The following is a 25,867-nucleotide window of genomic DNA, read 5'->3' on the forward strand; positions in this document are numbered from 1 at the left end:
GAAGGGTGCGCTGAGTTTCTAAGCCAAGTTGCTGTTAAAAAGGAAGATATGTTGTGCATCTTAAAAAGTATTAAAATAGATAAGTCCCCCAGGTCCTAATGTGATCTATCCTGGAATATTGAGGAAGGCAAGAGAACAAATTGCTGCAGCATTGGCAGATATCTTTGTGTCCTGTCTGGCCACAGGTAAGGTCCCGGAAGACTGTTTAAAAAGGATATCAGGGATAATCCAGGAAATTACAGGCCTGCGAGGCTCACATCAATAGTATGGAAATTATTGGAAAGGTTCGTCAGACAAGATCTATAGGGGTTTCAAAGCAACTGAATTTATTAATGATAGACAGCATGTTTTTGTGTTGGGGAGGTCATGCTCACTAACTTGTTTGCATCTTTTGAGAAGGCGACAAAGATGATTCATGAGGGAAAAGTGGTTGGTGTTGCTTGCATAAACTTCAGTAAAGCCTTTGACAAGATCCATCACAGCAAACTGGTACAAAAGATGAAGTTATTTGGTGTCAGCAGTGAGCTAGCAAGATGGATACAGACCCAATTTAGTCATAGCAGGTGGAGGGTTGCGTTAGAAAGATGTTATTTTGGAATGGAGGGTTGTCCCATAAGGCTCTGCGCTGGGACATCTGCTGTTCGTGATCTATATCAATGATTTGGAGGGAAAGGTAGCTGGTCTAATCAGTAAGTTTGCAGAGGATATAAAGATTGGCGGCATTGCAGACAGTGATGTGGATTGTCAGAGGATACAGCAAGACACAAATCAATTAGACGCGTGGGCAGAAAAATGTCAGGTGGAGAGACATCATGGAGTTTAATTTGGATAAATGCAAGGCATGCAATTTTGGTAAAAACAAAGAACAGAAGGATTTATACAATTAATGGTAGGGCCCTGAATGAGTGTTGTAAAACAGAGACCCAGGGGTTTGGGTACATAATTCTTTGAAATTTGCGTCACAGGTATACAGGGTGGTTAAGAAGGCACTTAACATGCTTAGAGATGGTAAGAATTGCCATTACTAGAGTCAGAGGTAACACTGTGTGAAGCTAGAGGAATACAGCAGTCAGGCAGCATCAGAGGAGCAGGAAAGCTGATATTTCGGGTTGGGCTCCTTCTTCAGAAATGGGGGAGGGGGAAGGGATCTCTGAAATAAATAGAGCTTGCCTTTATTGCTCAGAGCTTTGAGTATACGGGTTGAGAGGTCATGTCGAAGTTGTACATAACATTGGTGAGGTCACTCCTGGAGTGTGCACTTTTGATCATCCTGTTGTAGAAAGGCCATTATTAAACTGGAGAGGTTCAGGAAAAATTTACTAGGATGTTGCTGGGACTGGGGTTGTGAATTACAGCAATTGGCTGGATAGCCTGGGACCTTTTTCACTGGACTGAATGAGGTTGAGGGGTGACCTTTATATAGGTTTATAAAATAATGAGGAGTTTGGATGAGGTGAATAGCAAAGGTCTATTCCCTGTGGTGGGGGAGTTCGAAACTAGGAGGCATATTTTTAAGTTGAGAAAGATTTAAAGGGATATGAGGGGCAACGTTTCTTCCCATAAAGTGGCTAGTGCGTGGAATGAACTGCCAGAGGAATTGGTGGATGCACGTGTAGTTACAATGTTGAAAGGACATTTGGGTAAGTACAGGAAAGGTTTGGAGGTATATTGGCCAGTGCAGACAGGCGAGACTATTTTAGTTTGTGCTCATGGTCGGCGTGGACTAGTTGGACTGAAGGATCTGATCCCGTGCTGGATGAATCTATGATGGAACCACACTGTCATGATCCACCTGTGTTTTCAGAATTGCAGCCATTCCAACAATGAGTTAGAGATACAGACTCACTTCCTCCAAGAAGAATCGAGGTATGGTTTTGGATTTGGCTTTGTCTTTGCCAAGAAGAATAAGATTAAAAATAAAATATTTTTGCAACTGGATGTAACTGATTTAAACACTTATCAGCAACCCATCTTTATATACAATTTATAGACAAAATTTGTAAAAAGGAAACGTGTTGGAAGCCTGTATGATGGGATCCATATTTGGTAAATTCAAGAAAATAGACAGTTGGTCCATGGAAGAATTTATCATGAATTTTGAGAGATTCTGTAAAAGAAAAGAAATTTCGTCTAGAAATTGGGATTGTGTCCTTGTCTTTAGGTTGTGCATACGTTTTGCATGCGCATAGAATTTTTGTCAGATGGTCAATTTTATGGTAGATAATTCTGTCTTTGAATATATGATTGATGTAAAAAGGGAATTTAGTGGCAACAATCATTTCCAGCTAGGTTCACACAACATATTAAAAATTCTGCCATGAAGTGCAAAACAGGGAATTCCTCGTTTATTAACTCCAAAATTGAAAGGGGCCTTGTCACAGGCACTTGTTCAAGAAATTACCGTAAGATGTTTTGGAATAAGTTGTGCCTTCAGTGAATTTTTAGATCAAGAAAAAAAAACACAACTTTGGAATGATAGCCAACAATGAATGAATCCACGAAGCGCACACCAGGAATATTTCATTTGGTGCTCCAAATGAAATACCATCTGTAAGGAATTGTCCAAAATTCAGGAGTCAAGTGCTTGAGGCTGCTCATGGAACAGTTGGACAGAATAGAATGAAGGACAAGCAAATATCATATTCATGTCAGAAGGCATAGGATTGGCCCATTTCTATCTTTGTTGTTGATTCATTAAGATATTCCATACTAGACAGTGGCTGTAGCTCAATGATGTGTGAAATTAATTGACTAAGTGGAAGTAGAAGAGGTTCATATCTCAGTGAAGAAATGCTTCCTTATTTCAGTCTAGAATGGCTTAGCCCTTATTCGTAGACTGTGACCCCTAGTTCTGAACTATGACATTGGGAATATTTTTCTTGCATCTAGCCTGCTCAGTCCCATGAGGAATTTATATGTTTCTAATGAGATCCCCCCTCATTCATCTCAATTCCAATGAGTACAAGCCCAGTTGATCCAGTCTTTCCTCGTATGTTAGACAGGGCTGGGCCCTCCAGAGTTTTTGTTGGGAAGACGACACCACGCCAGATTAAACCTGATATTCCCAGACCTGGGGTTGGGGGAGAGTGAATTGGCAGCAAGAACACCAATGCTAGCCACATGCCTCCTCTGAGTGAGAGAGACAGTTTACTTCAGGAGACGGAGTTTGATGTTGAAACCACCAAAATGGATATGCAAGGTTGGCATGAGGTCAGGTCCTGTGACATACAATGTTTGAGTAAGTGAGTTGGTCCTGAACAAAAGTGGATCACATGAAAGCTGTTACTTCACAAACTGGACAGGAGCAAAACATTACCTGGCCCCTCAGAACAGCCAGATAGGCTGTCAGAAACTGTGCATTCCCCATCTGTCTGGTATTGAAGAAACCTAAGAGTCCAAGATGGATGCAGCCTCGAAATAGTTAACGCCCGAAGAAGAAGAGGAAACTCATCAAGATGCTCCCTGAACAAGTGACAGACTATGTACGCTGTGCGCAGCCTGTGTCCAAGTCCGAGTTTGATGGACTTGACCTGGTCAGGGAGGGATGTAATGACCAGGTGAGTCTCATTGACTGAGATCCTTGATTGGGACAATTAACTTAAGTGAATCAGGGAGGCCTGGCTGACAGATATAAAACAGCAGATTCAGAGTATGTCCTTATTCGAGGAACTGGCGCTGAGTTGACTGATCAGAGCCCATGTATTGCACAGGTGTAAATAAAGGTTGACTTGGTGATGGGATACCAGCCTTTATGCAGAGGTTCCTAGCACTGATCTTTGCACAACACCATTGAGAACAAACCTCCAGTAAGAAAAACACCCACTCTAGATCTATCTTCTGTCCTCTATGACTAAGCCAATTTTGTATGCAATTTAGCAATACATCATGTATCCCATGTGACTTAATCTTCTAGACCAACCTACCAGGAGGAACTTCTCAAATACTTTATTAAAGCCCATGTATGTAACATCCACTGCCTTACCCCCAATTATCATTGTCACTTCCTCAAAAAATACCGAATCAAATTTGAAAGAAGACTTGCCCCACACAAAGCCAATTATCCCTAGTAAGTCTATGCTTTTCCAAATGTGAGAATGCCCTGTCACTAAAAATGATCTCCGGTATCTTCCCTATGGTTGTTATAAGGCTGAACAGCCTATAATTTCCTGGTTATCCCTGTTGCACTTCTTAAACAAAGGAGCAAAATTGGCTATTGCACGTCTTCATTGGCTACAGTAGTGGCAGTGCCCGGAGTGAGGACTTTTGGCTGCGGTAGGCCTGGAGTGGGGATTTGGTGGGTCTTCGACTGCAGCCGTGGTACTGTCTGAAGCATGTCTGTTGTCACTATATCTGGAGCAGGACTGCTTTGCAGAAGCCCTGACACTGTGTATGTTGACCCCTTGTAAGGAAGATTAGATTCCCTACAGTGTGGAAACAGGCCCTTCGGCCCAACAAGTCCACACTGCCCTTTTGGAGCATCCCACCCAGACCCATCCCCCTGTAACCCACACACCCCTGAACACTACGGGTAATTTAGCATGGCCAATCCACCTAGCCTGCACATCTTTGGACTGTGAGAGGAAACCGGAGCACCCAGAGGAAACCCACGCAGACACGGGGAGAATGTGCAAACTCCGCACAGACAGCCGCCTGAGGCTGGAATCGAACCTGGGTCCCTGGTGCTATGAGGCTGCAGTGCTAACCACTGAGCCACTATGCCGCCCAAACTATATTCATGTAAACTCTATTTATGTAATTTCCTTTTGTAACTCAAAATGGTGCTGGATTGTGGTGACGAAACAGTTTTCGCTAGACCTTTCTAGGTATATGTGACAATAAATAACTCATAACTTCACGTGTAGCTAAAGCCGACACAAAGATGTCTGTCAAGCCCCAGAAATATCCTTTCGTTGTTTCTCTGAGTTTCCTGGGATAGATTCCATCAAGCCCTGCGGGCTTAACTATCTTAATCTTTTTCAAGATACCCAACACCACCACCCCCTTATCGACATGCCCTCTAATACCTTTCCCTACTTTTACAACCATCCAAGTCCTTGGTGAATACTGATGCAAAGTACTCATTAAGGACCTCACTCACCTCCTCTGGCTTCCTGCATAAATTCCCTCCTTCATCCTTGAGTGGACATACCCTTTCTCTAGCTGCCGTCTTGATCCTTATATCTATCTAACACCTTGGGATTCTCCTTAATTCTACTTGCCAAGGAAGTTTAATTGACCATTTAAACCTCCTAATTCCTTGTTTAAGTTCTTTCCTGCTTTCTTTACATTCTTCAAGATCCTTGACTGAATTCAGTTTGCTAAACCTTACATATGTAACCTCTTTCTTTTTGACTAAACTTTCAATATCTCGTGTCATCCACGATTACAAAACTTACTATCCTTATCTATCCTTAGCCACATAGGAACACTGATCAACTGACCTTTAAAAGACTCTTACATGTCAGATCTAGACTTACCCTCAAACAGCCATCCCCAATTTAATTTCTGCAGTTTCTACCTAATGCTGTTGTAATTAGCCTTCTCCCTCTCCAACTTTAGCACTTTCACCCTTATCCTTACCAATAACTATCTGAAAACTTATAGAATTATGATCACTGTTCCCAAAATGCTCCACAACTGAAAATTTAATTACCAGGCCAAGCTCATTCCCCAACACCAGATCCCTTTCTTGGCTGTACTATCCATATAATATTTTAATAAACCTTCTTAACAAATGCATCTAACAAATTGTGCCCCATCTAAGCCCCTGCCACTAAGGGAGTCCCAATCAATATTGGAGAAGTTAAAATCACTCACTCCCTTTCCTCCCCCTTAGTCCAGGAACTCCCTACCTATGTCCATGACATCACCCACGCCCTCTACCTCCTCCAGATCTTCCAATTTCCTGGCCCCCAGCACCTCATCTTTACCATGGACATCCAGCCCCTATATACCTACATTCCTCATGCAGATGACCTAAAGGCCCTCCGCTTCTTCCTGTCCAACAGGCCCGACCAGCCCCCTCCTCCAATACCTTCATCCGCTTAGCCGAACTCGTCCTCACCCTCAACAGCTTCTCTTTCAATTCCTCCCACTTCCTACAGACAAAGTGGTGGGCACGGGTACCCACATGGGCACAAGCTATGCCTGCCTCTTTGTAGGTTATGTGGAACAATCCCTCTTGCATACCTACACTGGCCGTAAACCCCATCTCTTCCTCTGTTACACTGATGACTGTATCGGCGCCGCCTCGTGCTCCCACAAGGAGCTCAAACAGTCCTTGCACTGCACCAACACCTTCCACCCCAACCTTAGGTTCACCTGGACCATCTCTAATACCTCTCTCTCCTTCCTGGACCTCTCTGTTTCCATCTCAGGCAACCACCTAGAAATTGATATCCATTTCAAGTCCACCGACTCCCATAGCTGCCAAGAATACGCCACCTGCCACTCATCTTGCTGCAAAAATGCTATCTCCAATTCCCAATTCTTCTGCCTCCACCGTATCTGCTACCAGGATGAGGCATTCCACTCTTGCACATCTCAGATGTCCTCGCTTTTGAAGGACCGCAACTTCCCCAGCTCAGTGGTCGAGAATGCCCTTGACAATGTCTCCCGCATTTCCCACAACTCATCCCTCACGCCCCATACCGGCAATAACAGCCAAAACAGAATCCCCCTCGTCCTCACGTACCACCCCACCAACCTCCAGATCCAACGCGTCATCCACCAAAACTTTTGCCATCTGTAATCTGACTCTACGACCAAAGATATTTTTCCCTCCCCACCCTTATCTGCTTTCCGGAGGGACCACTCTCTCTGTGACTCACTTGTCCGCTCCACACTCCCCTCCAGTCCCACCACATTCAGCACTTTTCCCTGTAACCGCAGGAAGTGCTATACCTGCCCCTACACTTGCCCCCTCACCCCCATCCCAAGCCCCAGGAAGACTTTCCATATCAAGCAGATGTTCACCTGCACATCTGTTAAAGTTGTATACTGCATCTACTGTTCCCGTTGTGGCCTCCTCTATGTTGGGGAAACCAAGTGGAGGCTTGGGGACCGCTTTGCAGAACACCTACACTTGGTTCCCACTAAACAACTGCATTTCCCAGTCGTGAACCATTTCAACTCCCCCTCCCATTCCGCAGATGACATGTCTATCCTGGGCCTCCTGCAGTGCCACAATGATGGTACCTGAAGCTTGCAGGAACAGCAACTTATTCTGCTTGGGATCCCTGCAGCCCAATTGTATCAATGTGGACTTCACAAGCTTCAAAATCTCCCCTCCCCCTACCACATCCCAAAACCAGCCCAGCTCGTCCCCGCCTCCCTAACCTGTCCTTCCACCCACCTATCCCCTCCTTCCACCTCAAGCCCCACGTACCCCATCTCCTACCTACTAACCTCATCCCGCCCCTTTGACCTGTCTGTCCTCCCTGGACTGACCTATCTCCTCCCTACCTCCCCACCTACACTACACTGGCTCCTTCCCTGCCTCTATGAACTGCCTGTCTCCTCTCCACCTATCTTCTCCTCTATCCATCTTCTGTCCACCTCCCCCTCTCTCCCTATTTATTTCAGAACTTCCTTCCTCTCCCCCATTTCTGAAGAAGGGTCTTGGCCCAAAACGTCAGCCGTCCTGCTCCTCTGATGCTGCTTGGCCTGCTGTGTTCATCCAGCTCTGCGTGTTGTTATCTCTATAACCATTTTGTTGCTTTTGCAACTTTCCAAGATCTGATTACATATTTGTTCCTCTATCTTCTGCTGGCTGTTGTGCTCTAGTATAACTCCATCGTAATAATTGCATCTTTCCTATTCCTGAGTTATATCCGTATAGCCTCACTGGAGGAACCCTTAAGACGTCCTCTCTTACGGTCGCTGTGGCATCCTTCTTAATCAGTAATGCAGCTCCTCCACACCTTTTGCAACCCCTGGAACCTTGAACTGCCAGTTCTGCCTTTCTTTCAACCATGTTTCTGTAATGGCTACAACATTGTAGTTCCATGTATTAATTCAGGCTCTAAGATCATCTACCTTACCGATTATATACTTTACATTAAAACAAATACACTCCGCACTTCCAGTCCTGTCTTGTTCATTAATGTGGCCATAGTTATTGTTCTTATTAGACCACTTGACTTAATCTGTGCCTTCATCTGAGTCACTTCACATACATTGGTGCCCGTCCACTTTAGGTGCAACCCATTCTTCTTGTACAGGTCCCTCCTGAACTGGAAGAGATCCTAACGATCCAGATATCTAAAACCTTCTGAGGCATAGTTTCTGCTTGGAATCCAATTAGCAATTCAGGTTCAAATGGCACTTGTTTTCCAAACTGCAGTTGTGGTTTTGCAGGCTCCTGAAAATTGCAAGTGTGGCCTGATGATAAAATGCAGGGCTGCACATCAGTTGGATTCCTGGTGTAGAATTGCAGCTAGGGATGTTTCCCAGCAGCTCAGCTGAATGGAGGTGGTAATCAATTTAAATAATTAAAGGACATATTTTCCCAGGCCATCAACATTTTGCCAACAGAGAATCAGTACTGATATGCAGGGCTTCTGGAGGTTCCACAAATACAGGATCCCCAGCAGCTATGGTTATCCCTGCAGACCCAGTGCCACCACCAGATAGGACTGTAACCGCCAAGGACTGCCTACCTGTTATTCTGGCTAAGTCACAGGGACAAATTTTCTAACTCCCATGCCACGGTGCCTCAAACAGTACCTTCCTTTTCATTCTGTATGCATCTTGAAGCAATGATTGTTGCTCTCAAGCTGGGAAACTTGCTTTCTGGTTAAAATTTTGCTCAGTTTCATTCATTTAATCACAAGAAGTGTAACATGACCCAGTGAAATCAGACCTTTTAGAGGGAAATTATTTATTGTTCTTTCCTTGTTTTAAATATTGCTTGATACATTTAAGAGTGATAACCTGGTGCAATTTTATTAATACAGCCGAAAATAAGTTTATTATAAAAATGTTCTTTTATTATGAGTGCCCAGTTCTGAACTCTGAAGAGCATGATTTTAAATAATTGTTAATGACACCACAAATTTTACAGATCTTTAAAAAAATTAATGTTTAAACATTTAAAATAGTTTTAATTTTTTATGGGATGCCTATTATTGCTGTTTTGCTGATAAACAAAATAGCTTCATAAAATCTAAAATCTGTATGAAGAACCATAAGCCAATTTATAAAACATTTGCCAGTTTTGTTGGTAGGACCCACTTGCAACAGAATTACAAGAACAAAATACTGCAAATGCTGGACATCTGAATTGAAAGCAGAAAATGCTGGAAATAGGTAGCAGATCAGGAAGCATTTGCAAAGAGTAAACTACGATTAACATTTCAGGCCCTTTAGTCGGGTGATGATTGTTCATCTTAAAAATTAACTCATTTTCACTCTCTGTAGATGCCGCCTGACTGGCTGACTATTTCCAACAATCTTCTGTTTTAATTTTCAGTTTTTAGTACAATCTTTCTAAACCTAGCAAAAGGAGTTTGGGCTAAATCCTTTTTCAGCTCACTGACATTAACTCTCCTGCATTTTACTGTTTGCGCATTCCATGTTTCCGTGTCCTTTTCTATAAGTATTCCAAACCTAAAGATGATGGGATCATTTTTTTCAAATGTTCTGCCTCCGAAGTAAGTTGTACTTGTTTCGTTTTTTTTCCAGCAGTGTGTCCAGGACTGCTTCCATTCTGAGTACAAAAATTAAGGGATGATCTCTTTGAGGTGTTAAGTAAATTCTAGGTAAGATAGTGAGAAATACTGCCTTACGTGAGGAGTCCAGCACGGCAGGGCATGATCTTAAAATTAGAGCTGGGCCATTCAGGAGTGATGTTAGGAAACAATACAAGGGCTGTGGGAATCTGCAGTACTGCCCCAGAAAGCTGTTAGAGCTAAGCCAAATGATGGTTTGTCAACTTAGATATTTTTTAGGCAAGGGTATTAAAAATTAGGAACCAAGGCAGGTAGCTGAAGTTAAAATATGAATCGGAGTGACTAATTGAATGCTGGAACGGGGTTAATGGTATGAATAATCTACCCAGGTTTCTGTGTGGCCTTTGCCATCTTAATACCCGTTCTTTGACACATAAGTAGTGTCAATCTGTACGCTAACTTAAAAAAATACAAGTGTTCACTCATCTTCTATGAAATACTGCAAGTGGTAGTCTTACACAATAAGGATAACCATCAGTGATTTATTAAGAAATGCAGGAGGTTAAAGGCCTGCCTCTGTGGATGGTACTGAGCCGTACAAGTCTGCCTATGGGAATGGTACAGAGACACAGCCCTGCTTTGTGAATGGTACAGAGAAACACAGCCCTGCATACATGAACGCACTGAGCCATACAGCCCTGCCTAAGTGAATGGTACTGAGCCACACAGCTCTGCATACATGAATATTACTGAGTCTCATAGACCTGCCTGTGTGAATGTTACTGAGCCACACAGCCTTGTCAACATGGATGGTACTGAGCCATGCCCAACCTGAAGAAGGAAAGAAAAAGAACTTTGTTCAGCTGTCATGTGTACCAAAATGTATTTTTCAGGACATTTTTAGTTATTAAAGATCATATCAGCAGTTTAGAAATCAATTCAGTTGAATGAATTAATGGAGTTTTCTGAACTGTATGGTCAGGTGAGTATTAAATAGAAGCACTAAATTATCCAGTTTCCATTTCAGACATGAAAGTTGAATCTACATTACAACTTTCAGTGTAATATTGAAATGTCAGAAAAATGCAATGAACTAGCAAAGAACAATACAGCACAGGAACAGGCCCTTCAGCCCTCCAAACCTGCACCAACATATATTGCCCTTCCATACTAAAACTGTCTCCACCTACAGGATCTGTTTCCCTCTATTCCTTTCTTACTCATGTATTTGCCCAGGTGCTTCTTGAATGCTGCTATTGAGTCTGCTTCCACCACCTCCTCCGGCAGTGCATCCTAGGCACTCACCACTGTTTGTGCCTGACACATCTCTTTTAAACTTTCTCCCTTGCACCTTGAACCTGTGTCCCCTCATAATTTTTCACTCCACCTTGGGGGAAAAAGCCTCATACTTTGCACTCCATCCATGCTAGTCTTGATGAAGGATTTCAGCTCAAAGCATTGACTTTCCTGCTCCTTAGATGCTGTGTGACCTGCTGTGCTTTTCCAGCTCCACATTTATTGAATGAAGTTCTATGAAGCTGCAGCATAACTTGCCTATATTTATTCTCAATGTCTCTTCCAATAAAGGTAAGCATGCCATAGGCCTTTTGTAACTACCTTATCTACCTGTGTTGCCACCTTCAGCAATCTGTAGACCTGCACACCTAGATATCTCTGTGTATATGTACTCCTAAGAGTTTTGTCATACACTGTTAACTTCCAACTGTATTTGACCTTCCAAAATTTATCACTTCACATTTGTCTGGATAAAATTCCCTCTGCCATTTTTCTGGCCAAGGTCCAAATAAAACTTCAAACAAAGTCAACAGGCACTACGTACTTCCTAGATCAGGTCTGTTGCAAACTTCCTTTTGAGTAGGAGCCCATTTTCTGATTCAACAGTTCCTGCCCTCTAGCCACCAGTAATCAACTAGCTTATAAGTTATTTGTTAGCCTGCAACATAGAAGTCTATTTGCAATGCTTCTGTAATGAGCTGAGTGTGGCTGTTATCATTAAAAAGTTCCATCTGCATTATGGGGCAATTGCAATTAACTGTGTCGAATACAAAGGCTGCATCAATAGTTCTTTGAATATGTAGATAACGTTAATAATTATTTGGCTTTTGAAAGAACGCATAATAATTAGTCATGTTTGGATGGGAGAAATTTGAAGGGTTGGGTGATTCGAGTTGGCTGACCTTTCACCTCTGAGCTTCAAGTTCAAATCCAGCTTTCTTTCCTATCTGATGAAGTATTGTCTGCCTTTCTGATGGCATAAAAGTCACATGTAAAATATGTTTGGGCACTTGCTGCTCAATTTAAAGAATGGTGAGAGTTTAGCACAATTCATGAGGCCATAGTCTGATGAAATGGGCAGACAGGAGGCAGATGAAATTCAATGGGGCAAAACATGATTGATGGAATTTAGAACTAAAGATTTTGATCAGTAAGTGGTGCATTTATAAATGCAATACAGAGATACTGTATTAACAGCCCATGTGTACAAACTTTGAAGATCACAGAGCCATTAAAATGGCTGTTAAGAAAGTGTCCATTGGTTTTCTAAACAGTTACTGAGTATAAAAGGTAAGAATCTACACTAAGCCTTTATAACTCCTTGTTTGGTATCCACTGGAATTTTGATAGCCGCCTCAATTTAGGAAGGATGAAGAGGTTCCTAGGCACCGATCTTTGCCGAACACCATTGAGGACAGATCTCCAGCCAGAAAAACACCCCTCTAGATCTATCTTCTGTCCTCTATGACCAAGACAATTTTGTATGCAATTTAGCAAATAAAGAATTTAGGAGAAATACAGGAAGGATATTATTAAGCTGGGGAGGATTCAGAAGAGATTTACCAGGATATTGTTTGGAATAGAGGGTTTAAGTTATAAGAAGAGGATGGATAGGCTGGGGCTTTTTTCACTGAAGTATAGGAGGTTGAGGGGTGACTTTTTAGGGGTTTATAAAATCATGAGGGCATAGATAAGTTGAATGGTAGGCATCTTTTCCCTAGATTGGGGGATTTCGAGACTAAGGGGCATATTTTTAACGTGAGAGGAGAAAAGTTTAAAAAAAACACGAGGGGCAACATTTTGTATACAAAGTGGTTCATGTGTGGAATGAACTTCCAGCAAAAGTGATGAAAGTGAGTACAGTTACAATGTTTAAAAGGCATTTGGATAAGTTCAAGAATAGGAAAGTTTGGGAGGGATATTGGTTAAGGACAGGCAGATGATACTGGTTTAGTTTGGGATTATAGTCAACATGGACTGGAAGGACTGAAGGGTCTATTTCCATGCTGTATGACTCAGAAACAACCAGGAATGTAAGGCTTATGCAGTGAGACGAGAGAAGCTATCGCTATTCAAGGCACCTCAGAGAAGGTTAAGAGAAGATGGAATATAGGTGTTCAAAATTGTGAAAGCTCTTGATGTAGCCAGTGCAGAAAAACCACGCAACAGACAAGCACAAGTTTAAGTCTATTGATGAGAGAACCAGAGGCAGGATCAATGTCGACATATCGTGTTGTCGTGACCTGTAATGCCTTTCAAGAAAGGGTGGTGAAACTATATCTAGAACAACTTTGAAAAGGGAGTTAAAGATTCAAATAAATTGATGAGGTCTATATTGACTGGAGTATAATGGAATAGAGAAAGATGGAGGGCAGGTTGTGCTGGTGGAGCTCAGAAATCTTAACTGTTTTCAAGAAGAGTTAGGTATTGTTCTTAGGGTTAAAGGGATCAAAAAGAATGGGTAGAAGTTGGAACAGGCTACTGGATTCCTAGAAGGCCTTTTGACAAGGTGTCGCATAGGAGACTGCTAAATAAGTTAAGAGCCCATGGTGTTAGGGCAAGGTACTGCCATGATTTGAGGATTGGCTGACTGGCAGAGGTGGAGAGTAGGGATAAAGGGATCTTTTTCGGGATGGATTCCAGTGACTAGCAGATTTTGCAGATGTCAGTGTTGGGACCACTACTATTCACATTATACATTAACGATCTGGACAAAGGATCTGAGGACATTGTTGCTGAGTTTGCAGATAAGACGTTGTGGAAATGAGGGTGCAGGATTGCAGAAGGTTTTGGACAGCCTAGGAGAATGGGCAAAGAACTGCAAGATGAAATACAATATGGGAAATTGTGAGGTAGAAAGAATAGAGGCATAGACTATCTTCTAAATGGGGAAAGGTTTTGGAAATATGTAGCGCAGAGGGACTTATGAGTCTTAGGTCAGGATTCTTTTAAGATTACCATGCAGGTTTAGTTAGCAGTTAGGAAGACAAATGCAATCGTGGGGTCATGTTCAATAGTGACTGAGATCGGTGAGTGGCGAAAATAGACTCTTTAATGAGCATCTGCAGTGGCACAGTTCAAGGCAGCGATGGAATCCAAAGTACAGTTTTACTGTAGCCTGTTTTAAACTATAGTGTCACATAGTTGTATCTATTGTACACAAGTTTGTGCGACATCTATCCTGGGGAAGTAGGAGATAGTTTAAGCACTTACTAAATGTGCAACTTAATGGGATTAGAATGTCTGTGCGATCTGAGCTTGCATAATTAAGAGGTATTTGTCTTTAAAGTTAGTAATGGTAGTAAAAACACTAGACCTATATCGTCTAAATAAATGAGAAATTATACACTTACTGAATAATTATAAAGAGGATATTAAACTGATCTCCCACGGCCAGGTCATGAGGTTTTATCTATTATTGCTGATTTTTGACAGTTCCTACATATTCATTCATGCAGTTTCATGGAAGCGCTGTTTTGATAGTAACTTTCTTAAACAGGTAGCAGGCGTATTTAGTATATTTTTAAAAATTACAAATTCATTCAGTAGTACAACATGGTAGTCCTAAATAAATGTTAGAAATAGGTAGGGTATTAAAAAAGTTCAAAGAGATGAAAAAACAGCAGACTGTAGGGACATGCTGATGGAGGAAATTGTTTGATATCCTGAAGCCTGTTCAGGTCCCAAGAGATGATTACTAGGGATTTATTAATATTATAATCTTTCCATATATTGTGAGTGAATTATGGAAACATGATGGTGGGGATGGCATTGTTCTGAGTAGGTTGCAGTATTAACACTTATTCAGTGGTAGTTTTTGCTACAGAAACGGTTCTAAACACTGCTAACACCATGCGGCTGATAAAAATTGAAAGGTGTAAAAAAAAGTAATGAGTTGGCAGCCTTGGAAAGGATATTTAATTTAGTGTATCTTTTAAAAGTAAATGTATTACAAAAACATGGTTTTGTGAATAAAGAATGGAATTGCAGTATAGAGTGCTTCTGAATGAGTTAGTAATGCGAATCACAAGCCAATATCTCGCACAATGTTAGCATTTGTTTTGAAAAGGCTAGAATACAAAATCAGGAATGTATAGGTAAAGCTGTATAAGTCTCTGGTCAGTCCAAATTTGAGGTGTTGTGAACATTGTTTGAGCCCCATATCTAAAGAAAGATGTGCTGGCATCGTAAGGGTCCGGAGGAGGTTTACAAGAATCATCCTGGGAGGTGGAGGTCTTGTCAAATGAAGAACAGTTGCGGACTCTCTGTATGTACTTGGAGTTTAGAACAAAGAGGGAGGATCTCATTGAAATTTGCAGACTACTGAGAAGCCTGGATAGAGTGGATGAGGAGAAGATGTTTCCACTAGTAGGAGAGACTGCAACCAAAGAACACAGCCTCAAAATGAAGCAATGACCCTTTAGAACTGAGATAAGGATGAACTTCTTCAGCCAGAGGATGATGAATATGTGGATCTCTGCCAAAGAAGGCTGTGGAGGCCAAGTCATTGACTGTATTTCAGACAGAGACAGATTCTTGATTAGTAAGTGGATCGAAGTAGAATAGGTTTCAATAACTTATCAGCCAGAATTGAATGGCGTAGCAGACTTAATGAATCAAATTGAACTGAATTTATTTTATTGTCACATGCACTCTGATAAGTGCGGTGAAAAATTTGCAATGTCACCGCTTATGGCACCATCTTAGATAAGAAATACCTAAGTACAGATACTTAAGTATTTGGTACAAAATTGAAAGAACAATAAGTGAAAGTCCAGCATAAGAACAAAAAGGAAAAAAAAGTGTTCCATTTACAGTCCTTTCACCCAGTCTGTGCCAGCCTGCACAGGGTCCAGACTGCACCGGGCCAGGCTTCAAAATTTGAGGCCCCGCTTTTAGCCCTCAAAGGCCTTGCCACCCTACAGCAGCCGCTAGCTTACAACTCGCCTCCCCACGACGGCCTAAAGTCCATAACTCTCCTCCCTGCGGTGGCCTCTAGTCCAGATCTAGCTTCCAGTCCAGAACTTGCCTCTTGGGACTCCCTTCCACATGCCAGCCGCTGGTCTGGCACTCACCTCGCACGCCAGGCTCCGGTCTGCAATTCACCTTCGGGACTCGCCTCCCCATGACAGCTCCATTCCTGTCCTTGTAAGTTCAAAAAGCTACAAGTTTTAAACAAAAACAATCAAGAAAAGAGTTTAAAAAAATCAGGCTGAGCAGAGGAGCCCAAGCTGGAGTGACCTACTTTTTGCCATATTGAAACCGAATGAGCTGAATGGCCTAATTCTGTATCCCATGTCTCATGGTCTCATGGAGTTAGATGAGCAGCCATGATCACATTGAACAGCAGAGCAGGTTCACAGCATTGAATGGTCTACTTCTGCTCCTGGTTTATATATTTCTACAGACTGTATCCAAGCTTGGGCTGATAAGTAGCAAGCAACTTTTTTTGCTATATTGGGTTCTATGCAATGATCACCTCCAATAAAGAAGGGTCAAAACTGCTTCTCTTAATACTCAGATGGCATTACCATTCCTGAATTCCTGATTGTTAACATCTGTAAGATGATAATTGACCACTCTCTGAGCTGGATCTGCCGTATAAATAAATATTGCAGTTACAAGAAGAGATTAGAATCTGGGAATTCTGTGTTAGTAACTCAATTCCTGACTCCTTAGGTCCTGTCTGCCACCTACAATACATAAAGAACAAAGAAAAATATGGCACACAAACAGTTCTGTTTGCCCACCAAGACTGCACCGATGCATGATGCCTTTCTAAACTAAAAGCCTTTTGCCTCTACACTGTCCACATTCCTTTATTACCTACCTATTCATATATCTGTCAAGATGTCTCTTAGATGTTGCTGTTGTATCATAGAATTACCACTTCTGCCAGGGTATTATAAGCACTTACCACCCACTATGTTTTTAAAAAAAACTGCTTGATTCTACCAATCTAGGCATTCACTCTCTCCATCCCCGACTCAAACTGTTCACCCTGTGTATTAGAACTTTGAACATATAACATAGAACAATATAGCGCAGAACAGGCCCTTCGGCCCTCAATGTTGCGCCGACCTGTGAGCTAATCTAAGCCCATTGCCCTACACTATCCCATCATCATCCATATGCTTACCCAATGACTGTTTAAATGCCTCTAATGTGGCTGAGTTAACTACATTGGCAGGTAGGGCATTCCATGCCGTTACCACTGTCTGAGTAAAGAACCTGCCTCTGATATCTGCCTTATATCCATCACCCCTCAATTTGTATCTATGCCCCCTTGTACAAGCTGACATCATCATCCTGGGAAAAAGACTCTCACTGCCCACCCTATCTAATCCTCTGATCATTTTGTATGTCTCTATTAAATCCTCTCTTAGCCTTCTTCTCTCCAATGAGAGCAGACCCAAGTCCCTCAGCCTTTCTTCATAAGGCCTTCGCTCCAGACCAGGCAACATCCTGGTAATTTTCCTCTGCACCTTTTCCAATGCTTCCACATCCTTCCTGTAATGGGGTGACCAGAACTGCATGCAATATTCCAGGTGAGGCCGCACTAGTGTGTTTTTTTTCATTTAATTAATATGAAATATACTGCAGTAACTCATCAAGTCACCTTCAACAGCACTTACCAGCATGTAGCATTCATCTCCAAGCTGGACAATAACAGTGGATACATGGGGATACCACCACCAGCAAATTCCCCTCCAAGCCACTCTCAATCCTGACCTGGAAAAATATAATATAATGGAGACAATGGCCTTATTGCTGGACTATTAATCCAGAGACCCAACTCATGTTCTGGGGACCTGGATTCAATTCTTACCACAGCAGACAGTGGAATTTCAAAACAATTTTTTTTAAAAATCTGGAATTATTGTCTAATGATGACCATAAATCCATTGTCAATTTTCAGGCAAATCCCACTGGTTCACTGATGTCCTTGAGGAAAAGAAACTGCCATCCTTACCTGGCCTGGCCTACATATGACTCCAGATCCACAGCAATGTGGTTGACTTTTAACTGCCTTCTGGGCAATTAGGGATGGTCAATAAATACTGGGACTACCGATGCCCTCATCCTAAGAACAATTTTTTTTTAAAAATCACTGTACCTTAATTCTCACTGGGTTAAAATCTTGGAATTCCCTCCCTAACAGCAGTGTGGGTATCCCTAAGCCATATGAACTGCAACACTTCAAGAAATCAGCTCACCACCACCAAAGACAGTTAGTTAGGTGTGGGCAATGACTGCTGACCTAACCAACAACACCTAAATCTCATAAATTAATGTTTAATACCAGCATTCTTGAAGTGTACTGGGACTGAACTAAAGGATGTAGGATTACTGGAAGATCACACACATAATGCCTCAACGCCAATATGAGTCAGCAGTTTAAGATCACAATTTGCCATTATTCATTCTCCTAGACTGACTGTTATCCACTCCTTTGTCTATCTAATTGTTCTTTTATCTCTTTGGGCTTTGTCTCAACATATTATTTAACCCTTATCCCTTTCTCCCACCCCATTTTCTGTATAGAAAGTAACCTTTTCCTAGTTACCATCAGTTCTGAAGAAGTATCACTGAACCTGAAACATTAATTCTGATTTGTCTGCTGCCTGACCTGCTGAGCTTTCCCAGAAACTTCTATTTTTTTCATCAGAATTTCCCAATTCATGGGAGCCTAAAAACTTTGTAATTAATGGGAAGATGTTTGGTCCTCTCATACTGCTGGCAAGCAACCTCGTTCCATGATGAGCTCCCACGTACAGATGAGGGTTCTACTGAACTCCATTTGTTGTCCTGAGTACCTATGTAAGACTGAGCCTGAATATGTTGGCAGTGTCAGTGACAGATCAGAGGACAAACAGACACCCAACTCCCACTTCCACTTGTGCATCACCAGTCAGGCCAGGAAAAAGAAACACTTCACTGTTGAATTTATGTGCACCCTGTAGGAATAATATTTTCTAGTCTTTACTATTTAAAACAAAATTCAAACAAGAAATACTACTCCTTACTTATTCTTTGCTCTAAGTAAATGAACTGATTAACTTGTGCACCTCTAAAACCCTCTGCAGAACTGACATAAGAATTTTGGATTATTTGAAAGGGCACATAAAGTAGCAGTCATATGGGATAATGTCAAGTTTTATTGTATTGCCAATGCAGGAGTAATTAACAGATTTGTTTTCATATTTTAGGAGTCCCAAATATAACATTGGGGTGCAAGAACAAACTTGCTGGAAAAGCTTGGCAGGTCTGGCAGCATCTGTGAAGAAAAAAAACAGGGTTAGTTTTCCTTCACAGATGCTGCCAGACCTGCTGAGCTTTTCCATCAACTTTGTTTTAGTTCCTGATATACAGCATCTGCAGTTCTTTCAGTTTTTATTTTTTATAACATTGAGCTGCGTCTTTGAGATAGTAAATTTATTTTCTCTTTTAACAGCCCTTTGTCTAATCCAAATACTTCACATATTTATCTGATAACATTGAACTATAAAACATTAATTCCTCTAATATCAGTGCCGTCTACACTGAAGCCAGCCTTGATAACACAGTTAGAGATACTTTTGTATTGTATTAAATGCTAGAGCAATTAAAATAAACTAACAAATCAATGGACGAAAAATGATGCTCATATTTACTACCTGCTCTGTTTATTACATGAACATTAGTTCATTTTATTTCATTACACAAATGCTTTGATACTTTTAAAATGCAGGTTCCATGTACTTTTCTCTTCTGTTTACTTTTTATACATAAATATGTATATTCCAGGAAATAAACATTCCTATCGATGTTGGTGTTTTTTGTTAAAATTGTTGACACTCTTTGTAAAATAAATTAATTTGATAAGCATAATAAAATGTGAGGCTGGATGAACACAGCAGGCCAAGCAGCATCTCAGGAGCACAAAAGCTGACGTTTCGGGCCTAGACCCTTCATCAGACCCCTCTCTGATGAAGGGTCTAGGCCCGAAACGTCAGCTTTTGTGCTCCTGAGATGCTGCTTGGCCTGCTGTGTTCATCCAGCCTCACATTTTATTATCTTGGAATCTCCAGCATCTGCAGTTCCCATTATCTCTAATTTGATAAGCATGTTCTGTTGTGTAATGATTGTGCTTGTTTGAAATATCTTCTGGTTGAAAATTGAATCAGGCAGTTTAGAAATTTCACTAATTGCTAAAGAAAATTAAATATTTTTAATCCAATTGTCATTTTCAGTTTACTCATTGACTGGACTACACAATTGTATCAGTTATTGTTGACACAAAGGAACAAGCAGCAGTTTCACATTTGCAGATTCAGTAAGAAGCTACACGTGAAGTAGATCTTTTGTGTGAAATTGCTGAGTAAGGGTAAAGTTTATTTTGTGCTGATGAAGTGAGTTCCTCTATCCTCAAAGGGCTATAACAATAAAAGTAGAAAATTGCTGGAAATGTTCAGCAGTTTAAACAGCATCTGCACACAGATGAACAAAGTTCCCGGTTGACTTGTAGTTTGACTTCAGTCTGGTAACGCTTCATGCAGACTTAATACAGTCAGTAATTCTGTGATGGAGCTGAGAATTTGACAGTTCATATGTATTTTACTCATGAGCTTGACTGACCAAATAGTCTTTATTCCATGAGTGCAAAATATAAAAATCTATTTTTTTGGCTATCAGGACCCAGTTTTATTTACTGGCACCATAAGAAAGAATCTGGATCCCTTTGATGAGCACAGTGATGAAGCACTATGGAATACATTGGAAGAGGTAAGAAGTGCATTGGAAAATCATCCTGTACTTTGCAAACAGTGTGTTTTTAAATGCATGGTTTGTTTCAATATGTTTTTGGTTCATACACATTATTATATACACGACCAGTCAATTTTGTGGAGAAAGCTTGAAAACTGCCTTTGTTTTGGATGCTGAACAGCCTCGGCTAGGACAACAAGTAATATTTGAAAGGGCCACTACAGAAAGCCACCACAAAGTTTCATATACTGGTAATCTGGTACCAGGAATCGCAGCAATGCACCTCTTTTTCCACCCTATTACCACATCAATCTCTCTTTCCCTTTTTCTTCCTCACCTTCTGTCATTTCCAAAGACAGGGAATAATTTGTCCTTGCACTGTTTGCCAACGCAAATGCTTCAAAGTAGAAAGACATTTTATGTCACTGAACTGAGGTCCTGTAGTAACTCATCTCAAGATTTTAAAACTCTCAGTATTTCGAGTTGTTCTTGAATGTAGAATTGGAGAACCTCACATTGAATCCTATCTAAGAGTATTGATTCTAGCAATTTGTCCATTCCTAGCAGCCCTATTCCTTGCACCCTTTTTCGATAATGCGACATCTGCAAACCCCTCATTCTCTGGTACCTCGCATGCATCTAGTAAGGATTGGAAATTGATCCTCAGAACATTCACTGTTTTCTCCCTGCCTCCCTTTTAGCCCTAAAAATAATTCATCCAGCCATAGTGATTTTTCCACTTTAAACGAGTTCATTCCCTTCACTACTTCCCTTCTCTTTGTTCTTATTTTCTTGAATATTTCACATTCCTCTTGTTTAAATAGAATCATACAATTTTACAGTACATGAGGAGGCCATTCAACCCATCATATCTGGCTCCCAAAATAGCTACCCAGCTAGTCCCAATTCCAGCATTATCTCTGTAGCTGTCTAACTTCATCACTTTCAAATACATATCCTGCTCTCTTTTGAATCTTCCTATGGAATCCGTCGCTATCACTCTCCCAGGAAGTCTATTCCAAATCCTAACAACTCCCTTGAGTGAAGAAGTTTCTTCTCATCTCACTCCCAGCTTGCTTGCTGACAATCTTGAAATTGTGATCTCTAGTTACTTACATAACAATCAGTGGAAACAGAATATACTTCTTTACCCTGTCAAAATTGTTCATGATTTTGAACACCTTAACAAGGCCATCCCTTAATCATATCAACTCCAAGGAGAATAAACCCAACCCCTCTAATGTTTCTTTTCTAAAATCCTTCATTCTTGGTATGATTCCAGTAAATCTCCTTTGGACTCTGTCTGAACTTCAATATATTTCCTTAAATAAGACACTTGGAACTGAACAGAATACTCCAAACGTGGTCTGACCAATGACTTATGGAGGTCAAGTATCTCTTCCTCACTTTTATGCTTTATACCTCTATTTATAAACCCAAGGATCTTGTTTGCTGCCTTAACAACTGTTTTGACTCACCTGGCCACCTTCAGAGAATAGTGCATGTGAACCCTGAGGTCCTTGTGCACCTGTACTCCCCTCAAAGTTGCACCATTGAGCCTGTATTGTCTCCACGTTTCTTTCATAGGATCTCTACAGTGCAGAAGTGTGCCATTCGGCCCATTGATTTTATACCGAACCTGCAAAGACCATTCCATCCAGACCCACCCCACTACCCTATCCCTGCAGTTCCCAACCTGTACACTACAGGCAATTTAGCATGGCCAATCCACCTAACCTGCACATCTTTGGACTGTGGGAGGAAACTGGGGCACCCAGAGCAAACTCACTCAGTCACGGGGAGAATGTGCAAACTCCACACAGACAGTGGCCTGAGGGTGGAATTGAACCTGGTTCCCTTGTACTGTGAGGCAGCAGTGCTAACCACTGTGCCACCATGCTGCCCTCAGGAAATTGCGAATTGTATTTGTGCCTCTAACACACAGTCTCCTGATTCCCTAGTCAGGCACGTTATCCATTGCGCCACTGATGCATTACCTCTCATTTCTCTGCATTGAAATTCATTCACCAGATATCTGTCCATGTGGCCAACTTATCAATGTCCGTCCAAAGCCAGCCAGCATCATCCTCACAATTCACCATTGCCCCCAGTTTAGTATAATCTGCAAATTTAGGGATTTTTCCCTCAATATCCAACTCCAAATAACTTGTATGAATCAGAAAAAGAAAGGGCTCCAACACTGATCCTTGGGGAGCATTACTGTTGACTTGTCTCCAATCTGATAAATGCTCATCTATCCCTACCTTCTGTTTTCTGTCTTTGGCCAGTATCTAATCCATTCTGCCAAGGATCTACCAATCCCAAACATTTTTAATTTGCTGTTGAACCTGCCATGTGACACCATATCACATGTTTTCTGAAAGTCCAAATGTGAAATATCATCAGTGTTCTGATCTACTGGCTGTGTTACGTCATCAAATAACTCAATTACGTTTGTCGGATATGACCTTCTCTTAACAAAGCCATGTTGACTGTCTAGTCGTAACTTATTTTTCTCTCTAATCATATATTTATCACGTATTTTTGTCTCCATCTGTTTTCCCGCTATTGGTGTCAAGCTGATAGGTCTGTGGTTTCCTAGGTTATTCTTTGTCCCTTTCTTAAAAAATTGTGTCATTATTCAATCCTCTAGTCCACTGGGATTAATCCTGTGTTCAGAGAGCATGGAAAAGTGCTACTTTAGTTTAGTTTGCTCCTTTAACTTTCTCGGCATTCTAGGATGCATCTCGTCTGGCCCTGGTGACTTCTCTACCTGGACTGCTGCTAGCCTTTTTAGCACCAATTGTTTAGCTTTCACTATACTGCTCAGTTGCTCAACAGCTGTTTTCAAATAGGCCATTGTCACCATCTTCATTTAGTACCTCCTCCATATCCTTTGGTTCGGTATGCAGCTTACCTTGTTTGTTCCTTATGGGCCCCACTCTAACCTTCACTAATCTTTTTATATTGATATGCTTAAAGAGCATTTCAATATTTGTTTTAGCAAGCCTGCCATCCTTTCCTCATGCTTTCTCAGCCTTTCTTATTCCAGCTTTTGCCTGTCTCCTGCATTTGAGATATTCTTCCTGATTTCTTTTCCTATTATTATTCCAGTATACGTCAGATGCCTCCTTTTTCTTCCTTATCTTCTCGTCAATATCCTTAGACATGCATGGTGCTCCAGCTTTGGATACCCTGTGTTTTTTTCTCATGCGTATGTTTGTACCCTATTCGCCTCCCAGGATATCTGCATCATCCCTCTCCTTGGTTGAGACAGAGGAAAAAATACTAAGTAAAAAAACCTGCCTCCATCTTCTGCATCCATATCCAAGTTACCATGCAGTTCTCTGACAGGCCCAACTCCTTCCTTAATCAATAATAAAAGCAAAAGTGTGCAGATGCTAGCCACCTGAAACAAGAACAAAAAATTCTTGGAAAAAATCAGTAGGTCTGGCAAGATCTGTGGAGAGAAAAACAGAGTTTTTGAGTCCTGTGACCCTTCTTCAGTATTAGACAAAAGCTGGGAAAGGGTGGTATTCATGCTATGGGAAGTGAATAGAGTATATTGATATAGAGAGTGGGAAAAAAAGGACAGGTAAATAAAGAGATTGCTGATGATAACCAAGAGAGCTAAATGCTAGATAGGCTGCTAACAATAAGTATAAATGATTGGAGTTACCCATATAAAACAGGTCCGGAGGTGTGGGGGGCGGTTACAAACACAGAGAGGGTTTGCATATTCTGAAATTGTTAAATTTAGTGTTGAGTCCTGAAGGCTATAAGGTACCTTGGCAGAAAATGAGATGTTATTGCTGCAGCTTGTGTTGAACATCACTGGAGCACTGCAGGAGGCTTCAGACAGAAATGGTGGTGTGAGAACATGATGGTATGAATAGATTACCTGCAGTGTGGAAGCAGGCCCTTTGGCCCAACAAGCCCACACTACCCCTTGAAGAATCCCACCCAGACCCATCCCCCTATTACCCAAACACCCTTGAACACTACAAGCAATTTAGCATGGCTGATCCACCTAGCCTGCACATCTTTGGACTGTGGGAGGAAATCGGAGCACACCCATGTATGTTGAAGTGGCTAGCAACTTGGGGTCACTTTTACAGACTGCAAAGCCATCACCCAATCTGTGTTCATACCTCAGTGTAAAGGAGACCAAGTAGCATGTACACTAGAATGGATTGAGTGAACTACAGCTAAATTGCTGCTTCATCTAGAAGGTGTGTCTGCACCTTGGATAACTAAGCTGGAGGAGATAAGCAAGTAAGTGTTACACCTTTTGTGATTACATGAAAATGTGCCATGGGGTTATGGGTGGGTGTCGGTAGTGGAGAAGGTGCAAACTAGGGAGTCCCAGAGAATGTCATAACATCATAAAATCCCTACAGAAAATAGTCCCTGCAGAATGCTGATGAGGAAGGGGAGGAGAATATGTGTCTGGTGGTGGCATCCTGCTGGAGGTGATGGAAATACTGTTATGATGCTTTGGGTACAGAGGCTGACAGGGCCCAGTTGGCATTGTGGGAGGGAAAAGAAGGGGTGAGGGCATTTCATCAGACATGGCTGACGGTTTTTCAAGCATCATTACGGACCAGACCAGATCTCCTCAAAATATATTAAGTAGGTCGTCAAGGCCCTAACATTTTCTTATTTCAAAGCTGAATGTGAGGTACTGTGTTCCAGATGCAATTTGATTGGTCAAACTACACGATATGAAGGAAAACATAATTCACTCAAACACTATAGTTAAAATACAACAAAAGAAAGAGAAATTTGAAATAACTCCACTGGAAATCTTAACAGAATAATAGATTATTTTACTACTAAACAATAACTGTTCCAATAGAGTAACATCCCATAAACACACCCTTAGCAAAAGGAAAATTCAGAATGCTGATTGTTTAACATGCAACTCCCCCCAGCAAGCAGAGAACCCCAGCTTATGACTGTAACCAAGGGAAGGAAAGAAAAGCTTCCACTTCTTCAAGACCACAATGGCAACCACTGAAAGCTAAACTAAAGATCCCTGGTTCTGTGGGAGCTTAACTACCTCCATTCAGGCTGCTTCTATTGTTCCAACTTTAAAAGAAAACCAAGGCCTCACAAGCTGTTTGCTCTCAAATGGGCTGCTTGGTGGCTCT

The 25,867-nt window shown here is 41.5% G+C and overlaps 1 protein-coding gene across 3 annotated transcripts in view; it reads left to right on the forward strand.

Moving 5' to 3' along the window:
• abcc4 (ATP-binding cassette, sub-family C (CFTR/MRP), member 4) overlaps positions 1 to 25,867 on the forward strand; it is a 492,919-nt gene that overhangs the window by 402,099 nt on the left and 64,953 nt on the right. For all 3 annotated transcript variants that reach the window (XR_007247792.2, XM_048533434.2, XM_048533433.2), the window contains exon 27: positions 20,643 to 20,732. Coding sequence is in view for 2 of the 3 variants with exons in the window: in XM_048533434.2 (XP_048389391.1) it covers positions 20,643 to 20,732 (90 nt within the window). In the remaining variant the exon portion in view is untranslated. The remainder of the gene's footprint in view (positions 1 to 20,642; positions 20,733 to 25,867) is intronic.

This window comes from Stegostoma tigrinum, chromosome 6, assembly GCF_030684315.1.
Source record: "Stegostoma tigrinum isolate sSteTig4 chromosome 6, sSteTig4.hap1, whole genome shotgun sequence".
In the NCBI taxonomy this organism is placed as follows: Eukaryota; Metazoa; Chordata; class Chondrichthyes; order Orectolobiformes; family Stegostomatidae; genus Stegostoma; species Stegostoma tigrinum.